General features: G+C 44.1%; 1 protein-coding gene across 2 annotated transcripts in view; it reads left to right on the top strand.

Moving 5' to 3' along the window:
• Positions 1-12,509, top strand: part of PHF2 (PHD finger protein 2) — a 732,343-nt gene that overhangs the window by 678,707 nt on the left and 41,127 nt on the right. Inside the window, exons 21-22 of one of the 2 annotated variants that reach the window (XM_069643583.1) lie at positions 205-469; positions 570-720. In XM_069643583.1, coding sequence (XP_069499684.1) covers positions 205-469; positions 570-688 — 384 coding nt within the window. In that variant the 3' untranslated portion in view covers positions 689-720. The remainder of the gene's footprint in view (positions 1-204; positions 470-569; positions 721-12,509) is intronic. The other variant, XM_069643584.1, reaches the window with a different exon arrangement.

The following is a 12,509-nucleotide window of genomic DNA, read 5'->3' as shown; positions in this document are numbered from 1 at the left end:
GCAAGTTGGCTGTGTGCGGTTTGCCGTCATGATAACCGGGATGCAGTAGAACTGTACTGCATTGGAGATGTTGCCAAGAGGGACATATGTCCACTTACATGCCTACACATGTATATTGATGCCTTTTTCTCAAAAGATGTACCTAAAGTCAGAGGCAAATGGCTTAGATAACAAGAATATCTATATTTGCCCTTTACTTTTCAGGAGGAGCAAAAAACGAAAAAGAAAAAGAATACCAAAAAGAAGCTCTCACCCATCCACACAAATAAACTCCCTCAGGAATGCAGCTCCCCTGAACCCGCAAAGCTGGACCTCAGCCCGACCTCCTTAGCAGACCATGAATACATCGCTGGGGCGAGCACGTTTGGTGTGGCCCAAGTAAACCGAGGCTCTCAGCCCTTAGCACCAGGAGTTTTTCTTCAACAGAGAAGACCTCCAGTGTCTCCACAGAACAATGCAGCAGCAAAAGGTACAGTGGAATTCATACACTACATTAATAAGCATTATTTTTCAATTGTCAGTTTGAAAATCAGTGTTTTGTAACTCTTTGAATTTATTCATTTGTTTAGTTTTCTATAGCACCCTTATCCAGGGCGCGTTTCAAAATAATAATACAAAACAGTACAAATTTGGAGCTGCAGATGGTTGGATGAATAAAAAGAAGCAGGCCGGTCTGTTGCAATTTTAGAGTGAAGAAGGAGGAAAGGCCAGAGAAAAGAGGTGGGTTTGTAGAAGGGGAACAAAGGAGGAGAGGGCCGGGGAATGGAAAACACAAGGAGGGGATTGGTTAAAATGGAGGGCGGGAGTGGAGTAAGGCGAGCAAGGAACGTGGTAGCATGCAGCACTGGCCACGAAAGCAATGGGATTTTGGCAGTCAAAGTATATGTTTGTTTGTATGTATGTATGTTACATTTTATTTGTTTTGCTGTTGTCTGATTGGTCAAGTCAATACACAGCTGGATTACATAAACTATATTGGGTGGTAAAATTGGGATTGTTGTGTTATATTGCAATTATGTGATGTTTTGCTTCAGTGGTGTCAAATTGCAATGCAGAATTTTGAATATGGCTGTGGCAAATTACATCAAGCACACGCTCCTTGCTTCTTTGTACCCATGTTACCTACTCATTTAAAGCTCTAAAAAGCAGAAACCACACACAACCAGTGGAGCACAGGTTGGATTACATGCATGTCCTCAGTGATGGTCAATTCTTTCACTGGAGACTGGCTGTTTGCCACAGCTGTTTTACTGCCATACAATTACAAAATATATTCCGTGTAAATGTCACGTTTACACTGATCTGTATTCCCTGAACAACTGCTTAATTGCTAGATGCAGTATTTGCTGGACACTTGTGCAATTTATTTTACCCAAGGGCTAATTACCTAAACTGTACTGGTTGCTGCAAATTAAGATGGCTACATTAAGATTCTGTGTTATTTTGCTCCAGTGGTGGGAAATTGCACAGGGCAATTCTGCACATGATGATAGTAAATAGGATCAGATGTCGTAGCACACCTGCCAGGTTCATCCTTTTCTTTTTTTAAGTAAATAGGATCAGATGTCGTAGCACACCTGCCAGGTTCATCCTTTTCTTTTTTTATTTTGTGGTCAATGTGATCTCACGTTGACTACACATTTGGAAAACAAAGCTCGCATAACGCGGAGCTGTGCAACTTACCTCCACCGTGTTCAATATTTGTCTGTACAATTAAACACCACTCGATCAAAATAATACAGAAATGTTATTTAGCACAACATTCTTTTCACCAAAAGTGCAGCTGATTCAATCTGCCGCCCGAGTCCGTTCTGCAAAATGGACCACTTGGATGTGCAATAGTCACCGAACAGTTTAGCACCACTGGTGAACAAGCCAGGGATCTATCCAAACAGTCTTAGTGTACATCACCCATTGCAGCTTATGTAATCCTGCCTGTGCCTTTCAAGCAAATAGACACAAGTCAACACTAGGGTCTCCTGATGCTCTAAAAGTCCTGTCTTTTCATGTGCGCCTTTTGAGGGAATGATTGGAACTCTTAAAGGAACTTGGCTGCCCTTGGTGTGTCATGGCATTAATACAGAAGGAATGAACCCAACATTTTGGGGCAGAGTGAAAATCTGAAGCACTGGATCAGCAAACACTTGAAGGTCTTGCCGTCAATCCTGAAGTCCTATAGTTCCTCTTCTTAGGCGCAGGTTTGTGTCAGAGCATGTCAAGATACAGCATGTCTGAATATTCCGGTAATGAGTTATTTATGCTACAGTGGTGCACAGAACTGGATTCTTTTTTCGCTGGGTTCTGGAATTAAAGCACCTCCCACTCCATTGTTGTGAATCACTGTGCCCACTCCCACTAGGACCTGGAGCACTAGGTCCTCTATCGCCCTAAGCGGATATGAGTGCATTGAGTCAAACTAGACCTCCCTGTTTTGTGACTCTGAAATCAAAAGGAAGTGAAAAATGGTGCACCTTAGTAACAGTGAAGTGATTGGCGCGATGGCTCTGCTTGCTGTTGCATTGGATAAGGCAGTAAGTAAAAGATTTCTTAAGCATTTTTGGTCATATCATCAACACTCATGTCCCCGCGTAGTCTGCTGTCCCTGGATACCGTTTCTGTTTGGACCCTGGTCAGGCAGTCGATAAGGGAAGATTAGAAGGTGGACCTCAGGATGTGCGGGAATTCATGGGCAGGGCTGAGTCCGGGGGTGTGGTCTGGCTCGTAAGGACCAATTGTGAGCCAAGCCAGGAAAATGACTCTGTAACATGTGGGCCAGTGCCAGAGGTTTGTTTTGATGGTGGCATGGGGGAAGTTGGGCTAGGGTGGAGATAAGAGGATGACGTGGTACGGCCGGGAGGAATCTTTCTTAGCGTTTTTTGGATGGTGCTGTGGGGAAGGGGCTCTGGGTAAGAGAAAAGTGGATGGAAATGTTCTAGGATCGGGCAGATCAGTGCCAGTGTTTCTTGGATGATGCAGGGAGGGGAGCCTAGGGGAGATGAAGAGGGATGCCGGCAGTCTAGGAGTGCAGGTATGTAAATAAGTGGCCTCTACTGCTTACCTTGTGTACCAACAAGTTTTAAAGTCACTGCCCGTCTGCTCGCCGCTCTGCTCTCCCACGCCATAATGAGAAATGAAGCGCTCGGATGCCCTAATCAGTGAATGAGGGAGGGGCTTGACAGGGAGTCGGGCAGCTGAGCTCCTCTACGTTTGTCCTTCACATCAGTAAAGTGTTATTTCTTTTACTTTTTGGTACTGGCGGGAAGTAGTTGGAACTTTGCTTGCTGGGATTTAAAGCTTTTCTTTTTCCATTGCAAGTATTAACCTTGATGTCCAAGTACTGGGACATGGTTGGCTAAAAGCAAGTACTGAACAAAGGTGCCAGAGACACCTGTGAGGTAGTTGGAAATTCTGGGCCTTCATGAGAAGTCTTGCGGTAGTGCTGCCCGTCTTGCTGCTCTTCACTTTACCGAAACTCTGATCATGTGCCTGCGCTTGTGTGGAGGTTATTCTATCCACACACAGTTGTATGTGGTATTACCAATGCAGTGATACCTCATGTAATGTGGTATACTACAAAATGGGGAGTAACTACTGCGTCTGCATGACTCCAAATCATGCAGATCCTTCCTGTTACTGCATGCCGTAATGGTAATAGATTGGGCCACATTACAAGTCCGGCCGTAACCGTGCAGGGAAAACCGGCAGGTTGCTGCCAGACTTGGGCCTTTTTCCAGCGCCTGACTTGTCCAAATCACTGGGGAATTACAGCCCCGGCGGTCCGGAAAGTCAGGCGCCGGAAAACGCAATCCCCCATTCCCATTTGAGTCGCATAGGACTCAATGGGGATGGGGACCACGGAAGCACCGGCACCGTCAATAATGGTGCCAGAGCTTCCGTGGAACTCTGTGGGCGAGTGCCATTTCGCCTGTCGGGTCAGACACTGGCAAGCGCGACGGCACCTGCCCACAGACTCGTAGTATGCCGGTCCGGTAACAACGGTTCCGGTAGGCATACCGGCACCATTGTTACTGGACCCTTTGTGGCCATGTTGCTTGGGGTAATACCACCAAACTTGTAATGAGCCACTAGCACCAGCACCTTGTTTGAGTCTTTGTATTGCAAAAGTGAATGCAGGAAAAATGTGTCTGGCTTTTCAGCTGCTGCATATGCCTGTATATGTCCGTGTTCAAACACCAGTTGGGCCTGCCTATGTGTGACTGTAGGTAGGTTCCTAACATACTGCCTGGTTGTGACTGTGCAAACATAAAGGGAGGGCTGGACCAGTGGATCGGGATGACACAACTCGCTGTCTAAATCAATACACATTTTATTAAATGAGTCTTAAATAAATAACCATCTATCTGTATGTTTCCTTAAAACAACATTTACATTTATACAGGAAAAAAGACACACATTTCTTACAACTCAGGCAACTAAACTCTCCATCCCTTATTCATACTTCCATACATAAAACCATAACGGCCAACTATACATAGTGTAGCGACATTTTAATCCTACACCAATATTCACAAATTACAATTCTGTTTTCTCCGACCCTGTCCTTATTACTAGTGTCAGATGCAGTTTGTTTTATAATTTTCAAACAATTTGTGTGGTCGTCAACATGTGTTTCGGTCACTTTTGGACAAGAAATGGTGTCCTTTTCTTCTTAGGACCTTCCTCAGGACGTAAGGCAAAATCAAAGTTTCTTGCCCCTCTCATGGACTGGAGTAAGCCATACCAAATCCCTGTGTATCAACTCCGGGGATGTAGATAGATGTGGTGGAATCAATCCTTAGACAGAAACCTAATGTCCAAATAGACTAGGTCAATTTATAGCTCTGTCAATTTTTGCTCTCTGGGTCGTGTATAATTTCTTCACCGCCCATAACAGACATGCACCCTTTTTCTCTGGCTCCCCCCTTGGGGATGGCAATTGGGTAGCTAGTTCCTGTAGCGAGACTTCCTATGAGTCCTCAATACCGATCATTCTTTTCTTTCTTTTTTTTCTTTTTTTCTTTTTAGCTAGTTCTATTTTCAAAAATGTCTTTGTTTAAACAGGTTGCTATGCCTGTGCTTGGAAACCTCAATTTGTATCGGAAACAAAAAGCCTGCAGTATGGTTGTGACTGCGGCCATCTCTTTGAGTATATTTTCATGTGAGGGATATTTTCTTCTCTTAATTCTCACAATTTGTATCCGTTGTCATTCCTCTTATCGTTCTTTCAGACAGCGTCTTTAGTGACTGCATTTGTAGTAGGGTGACAAGATGACTCCCATGTAGCAGGGACACCAATTTCTCCGCCCTACTCTTGCAATTAATCAACTATCATTTTGTAAATGATACATGCATGCCAACATGCCCCATTCCATCCAAGAGATGTTAGTCCGGTCCTGTTTTTTTAGTTTGCATTCTGGGACATGTAGTCCTGCAGATATGATGTGGAAATGCATCATGACAAGCCCCAGAATGCACATACAAGCACGGTCTGGACTGCAATCGCACAAATGGAATGCAGGAAGTTGGCATGTATAATTATTCTGCTGGTTCTCTTGGACTGAAGAAACTGAACCTCAGCACCCGATACCGGTAATTATTTAAGTTAGTCTGAAAAATGGTGTCCTGTTGACACTGTGCCCTCCAGCCCCCAACCTGTGAGGCGTCCCTTTAAAAAGAAAATAGGTGCCATGTGGAGGGGTGCGAGGAGGGTGCGAGGGGGGCATGCATACGGCAGTTCTGGCATCGCAACAAATTGTGAACTAGAGCGTCTCTGTTTTTACGAACATTTTGTTTTTTCAGAAACCTAGGAAAACATGCCGGAAGGTGTTGGCTTAATGAAAATGTTAGCATTGCTTCAGTTGGCTAAATAACCCACGCCTCTCTTGGGAGGGGAAGATAGCTGGACTCACTGCTCCAAAAATGTCTTGAAGTGCAAACAGCTTTTAAAGCAGCTGCAAGACTCATAAGAATATGCGCTTTTCGTGCCAGAAGTAATAATGCGTCCGTTTCTTTCTACTTTACCAAATGCATTTTTGTTGTGTTGCCAATGGTAAGCGAAACATTACATTTTTTGGGCGATAATTGCATTTCTTTCCTCTATACCCAGGAGCATTGGGCATGTGGTTGCACCCTATTTGCATATTGTCGGATTCAGTTGTGGGACCGGTTGCAATTTAGAAAGTAATCTTGGTAAACAAAATAACAGCTGACTATTTCCTTTACCCAACGAAACCACAACTACAGCACATGTGCCTGGAAGAGGAAAGAAAAACACGGCAAGGCAGGAAAACAACCACCACCTGCAACTTCAGCAAAGAAATTCCAGTGTCTTCAACTGTAGCGTTGTCAACATATTACCCCGGGGCAGGGCCTGTGCTATGCGCTGGTTTTCTGTTCGTATGCTGCTCAATGACACAGAAAACAGCACAGACAAAAATGAGCTGCTTTCAATTTTTCTGTAGAGCTCTTTTTCTGATCCCTTGTCTTGCACACTTAACAGGCAGCAGCAGACACAATGGTCGAGATGCACACAGAAATAAAGACTCGTGTGAACACCTGCCAGCCTGAGTTTTGCGGTTGTGTGCATAGTTTAAACGGGCTTGCAGGTGCTAGTCGTCTGCTTTTTGCATCCTAACAAGTGAACCACATTACCACCTGCACACGTTCACAAGTATTACAGATGATAAAACAGAACAGCACAAGAGGCCTGGGACAGCGGTGAAAGTGCAGATTTCAAGTTGAAGCGCCCCCCCTTTGGAAAAGAACAATGTAAAGTGCTTGTTTTCCTAAACCTCCGATGGTGGATAAACGCGTGTTCAAAATGATGGCTGCCTTGAACAAGAAAGCTGTTACACCCCTTCTGTTATGGGGTATCCTGAGGACCAGGACCAATGTTTGCATTAGTCGTTTCGTGTTGAGTGGCAGCATTTTACAGACGTGTTCCTGAGATCTACGGCACTAGTTGTATGTGATGCTTTGTGAACTGTAAGAGCGCCTTGTATGAATGGATTAAGGCAGTTTTTGTACAACTCACTGCTTGTACAACCACAACCCCCAGGAAGAGGGTGGGCGGTGAGGAGTGCTTGCATACACAGCCAAAAAGGGATGCCAAGCATTCTTGAAGGTAAGTAGTATGACAGAGCCACATGCCTTAGCCCTCATGAAGGGATAGTAGGCTGACACAACTAGTCCACACACTTATCCATAGAAAATAGTCCACACTACACACATGCATTATATTACACATATACATCTCTATTAGTTGGAATGAATACGTAAGCACATAATACACAGTAATACAAAAATACATAGTCTATTATAATAACACCTGTATGGCTTTAGAGGCCTCCCCTCACCCCTATAGTTTAATGTGGGCCCACTAACACAGATAGGCACAACAAATATAGTGTCAAAGGTGGGGGGCAGTGTAACAAAAAGTTAGAAAGTCCCAAAGTTTTGCAGTTATGCACATAGCAAAATGCAATCTTCTAAAGACACACCCCACGCTTCCTTTATATCGTAGGCCTCATACCTGGTGGAAAGCACACCATGCATATAGACAATTGCTGGGAAGAAAAGGGAACTATACATTTTACCACCCAGGTAAAATAGTCCTAAATGCCTCTAAGACCAACATCAACAATTCACGTTGATCCTGGCCCTCTAGGGCATTGTAGTTGAATAATGAAATAGCAAACATCATCATTAATAATGGTGGTAGACGGTGGAATCGGTTCTAACAAAAGGGACTCCTAGAAATCAGGATACATTTTAGAAACAATTCACAGTGCAATACTCTTCAGGGACAAATATTTACAGCGTCACAACATGTATCTGCAATGTAAACATTCATTCAGAGAGACATGGGTGGGGATCAGGAGAGCAAAAATACATGTACAATGTATTGCAAATACTACAAATCCAGACCGTCCCATAGAATCCCCTGTACCGCTTGTGGGTACTGGAAATATATAAATGCACAGGTAAGTACCCCAATAGTCACATTAGGCGTGCTCCAGGGTAAGTAGAACATTCCATAGAAGTCACTATGACAAAGTCAGTAAACCAGCCGCGTGTGTGACGAAATTGCACGTCTCTGTTTTACTCCTTAGTGCAGATTTAGTGGCAAACAATCCCAAGGAGAAGATGCATCAAATCAGGAAGACCTCAAAGTTAGCCCATGAGAAATCTGTTACATCCATTTGTTTACATGTTTAAGAGACTTCCAAAGAATCTTGACCCCGAAACTGGGAGGAGACCCGAGGATGAGCCTCTCAAATCATTTCCCACTCCAGGACGCAGAGGTACTTTTAAAGTTTGAGTTTTGATGAAAAGAACCCCAGCAGGTGAAACAGCGCAGATACAGATAGGTATTTTCACAGATATGGGAGCCAAGGGTCACACGCCAGAGCCAATGACGAGACAGGCAACTAAAAGGAAGAATAAAGGACCTTCCTATGAGGATGTCCCTTGAGCCAGCAATGAAAAAAACAGTGAGGAAGACTCAGCAAAGATGAAGGAATCCAGCAAATGTGATACCGGTGGCTCAGTAGGCAAAGGAGGGTAATACAGCTACAGAAAATGGCCGGGCACTGAAAATGGCGGTGACAGTGACCCAAGATGACCAAATTAGCAAATTAGAAGGGGTAGTTGGTTCCTGCCACCCTTCCAGAATAAAGCAGCTAACAGCAGAAAGGCTGAAATCAACATGCAGCGACAATAAATGGCCTGGGAAATGGTCCCATGATGGAAGGCTAGCTGCAACACTGAAGTGGCAGGAGGACTCCTAAAGCCTGGCCTAGACTTGTTACAGCAGAAAACCCGAACTGGGATCTGCCCAAACGACAACATCCAGCCAGGATGGCAGACGAGGGCTGAAACCGGTATCTCAAGTGGGAAAAGCGTGGATAAATTCCTCCGGCAGGTCAGCAGACCTGTTTCTTCCAGCATACAGAGAGAGCAGGGGCAAGTCTTAAATGCAACTTCAAAATGTCGCTGGCCAAAGCTAGTGCACCAATCATTAGAGGGGGTTATAATAAAAAGCTAAAAGGCGTCCAACTATTCTGGTAAGCCGCTAGGACTGCCACACAGCACAGACCACCCCCACAGGAAGTTAGAGGAGGAGTCTAGATTCCTACACTGGTTTAGACGAGTTAAAAGCCTGTCCTGTGGGCTCACAGGGATCCAATGAGGTCAGAACTGCCATTGTAGGCCTACCTTGTGGTTGCCATGAATAAAGCAAGCCCAAAAACACAAGTTGACGGAGAGCAGCAAAATACATCGCTACACCAATGGCTACCAACATGGTATATTAGGCTACCAATGCTATAAAAGGGCTTGCACCACTGCTGAAGCCGACTGTAAAGAATAGCTGCCACTGGCCAACTCCCTAAAACTAATGTAGGGATATATAATCGTTCTAAGGTAAGAATGGCTGTAGGGCAAACATGGATTGGGAGGCACCCTGGGGACTGAGAGCCTTATGAGTGACCCAGAACTATATACTTTAGGTGAAAGTAAAAGGGTTGCAATGGTAGGGGACTTTCTGGAGTTGTCTCTCTGGCTATCAAACATGGGTCACTGATCCAAAACTAGATATGGGATAAAGGACAAGGTTTAGGAGCTCCTAAAAATGGGGCTGAATCCCCAAATTAGGAATTCTGTCTTAACATTATATATGTATGGGATTTATGAAGTATGAATTTAGCTGGGAAGCACCAGCGCATTGTCCATAGGGGACTACAAAGCAAGAGTGTGGGGGTTGCAGAGGAGCTGCGAGGAATAGGGGGGGGCATCATAAACTGGGGAGCTCCAGAGAGGGAGGCTTAGGGTTTAGTGGCCTGATCAATGATTGGTGAGATGCTCCGTGAAGAGTGTGGTCTTCAGGTCGTTACTGAAGTGTAGGATTGAGGGGCCTTTGCTACGTCTGTTGGTAGCTTGTTCCAGGGACAGGGGGCTCTACAGGAACAGGTCTCTGTCCAGGGCTTGGACAACTGTTCAGGTCAGGGACAAAAGGCTTGACTTTGTGATGGAGCAAAACCGAGTTGGGCCTTAAAGAGCACCCTCCTTGCCACTGTCAATCCATGTAGATCACTGGTAGCAGACGAGTGCCCCCTCAGGCTTTAACCTCCAGTGGCATTGCTGATACCTGCACAGTCCTGGCATAATGCACAGAGATGGAAAGTGAATTGAATAATGTATTGATGTATATTGCTATTAGAAGTGAACCCTACCCCACTCCAAATACTCAGACCACCACATAATCTGATCTCATAGCAGCAAATAATATCAGCTGTTAAATTTCGTGTCGCTCCATTGTGAGGCTGGCAGTTTTTACTGTCAATATTATTATGACATTGATGTGAACACAGAGACACCTCTCACAAAGACGTGAACACAACAAATTCTGATAGCTAGCAAAGTCAGATGAAGGCACAGGAACCATCTGCTTTCGATGTCACTTTTGAGCATCTGCAGTTATGTAGCAGCTTCCTCCCGGCAAGCTCCATATGCTGCTTCTCTACATTGGAGATGTTAGTACATACCATTAATTCCAGAGTACACTAAAGACTTAAAACTAATAGATTGCAAGAGTATTGGCCTAGTAACCAGGAAATGTGCATGTTCAAGATCACAAAAGGTGTATTTGAGTAAACTAGAAATGAAAGCTGTAACTGAATAGCATTAATTAATTGCTCTGACACCTTAGTAACACTAAATAGGCTACACACCCAAAAGGTGTAGCTTAATGGTTCAATTAAGTTTGAAAAATCAGTACAACAATGGAGAAGTTATGATGAAAGTGAAAACACATATTGCAAATAACATTGATTATTCAAGGTTGGATCAGTTTTTGCAATATGGGTGGTTCTTTATTAACATGTTTTGCATTATTTAACTCCGTTGTTTTAAGATCTGTAAGAGAGATTTAAACATCGAAATAACCTGAATGTGTATCCTCAGCAGTGGTTATTATAATTGGAACTTCATAACATTTAGAGAAACCTATCATCCAGGACAGCTGCTGTTTGGTATCGTGGGAGGACCTTGCAACATTCTGCTTCGCATTTCTTAGCAATCAGTGTCTACTAATCTGTAATATTATGCATTCCATGAGTGGCTTGTCTTATCACTGGAATTCTTTTAATGGCATCACCATCAGGGGTGGGGCTTATCAAATCCTTCTTGTGAGAGCCCATCTACTAACAATGAAAAATGCTAAATCACCAGTTCAGGTGGATGGTGTTGTTGAGATGGATTCCAAAATAAACCTTGGGGGTAGTTTTGGGGAGACACCCCCTATCATGGTGAACATGAAGATACTGAGAACTAGCAAAACCCAATCAAGTTAAAATAGCTGAGTGGCAAAGCTTAGTCTCAAGAGAGCTGTGAGAGTGTCCTAGGGCTACAATGAGTCCAAACAATAATTCAAGTTAGACAGGTAAGTACAAACATATACCATTATCTATTTGGCCTTTAAAATATACACTAAGCAAATTAAACCTCTAGTCAAATATTGTCTATAAAACAGATATATACATTCACTGCTTGGAGAAGAAAGAAAACATATACGTAATCACCAGTGCATTACAGGTATGCACGGAATTCAGTGAAGACAACTAGAATAACCACAGATTCGCTCCACTAACACTCAATAAATCCAGTGCGAAAATGGTTTTGGGCCTTGTGCCCTAAAGTCACTAGTTCCAAAATCTACTTCACAGGTAGGTTTATTAAGAGATCTGGTCATTGCCAGTGGTTATGATCACAAAGCCAAAAAGGTAACTAAAGTTCAGGTTGGTAAACTACCTCAATCCCAGTCACTATGATAGGCCTAGGAAGGGATCCTTGACCACACCTCCTTCGACCAAGGTCAGGCAACAGGAGTTTAGGGACAGAACCTTATGCCAATGTAACCCCAATGGAGAACAGAGCGGAAAGGAACAGGTATGTTAACTTACACCCCTGACCCGATTTCTCCAGAGACAACTCCTGGGGTTCTGGAATCAATTGGAGACAATATTCTGTTCTTGGTCCGGTCAAGGAAATCCCAAGTGTTGCAGCTGCAGAGGTCACTTTCAGACACAGGATTAAGTTTCGGCCAGTCTCAGTGATTAGCAATCATTTCCAGACACCTTCCATTTGAACACCCAAAAGATGTAAAGATGCAGACTTCCAGGCTGGTTGTTTCAACCGTTCCAGGGGTTGACGCATCAACAAGGGTCTTCTTGAGATCAGGTAGAGGAGCAGGGCTTCACCAGAACACCACTGGAGATGGTACTGGTCAGCTGCAGGGTTTGTCCGTGGGCCATCAATTGCCTGCTCTTCTTCTTAGAGGTCTTATCTCCAACGATGATCTGTCATATGGCTACAAGATCGCTCGTTTATCCTGGATTTGGGCTGAGAGCTTGCCCAAGACCACTAATGGTAAGGATCTGCAACATTTAAACAGGTAGTGGATAGCCAATCACGGATAGCCACTGGCCACATCTGCCCAGCAACAGACATTC

This window comes from Ambystoma mexicanum, chromosome 2p (assembly GCF_040938575.1).
Source record: "Ambystoma mexicanum isolate Mex_15411 chromosome 2p, UKY_AmexF1_1, whole genome shotgun sequence".
Classification (NCBI taxonomy): Eukaryota; Metazoa; Chordata; class Amphibia; order Caudata; family Ambystomatidae; genus Ambystoma; species Ambystoma mexicanum.
This window is presented reverse-complemented; position numbering and strand designations above follow the sequence as displayed.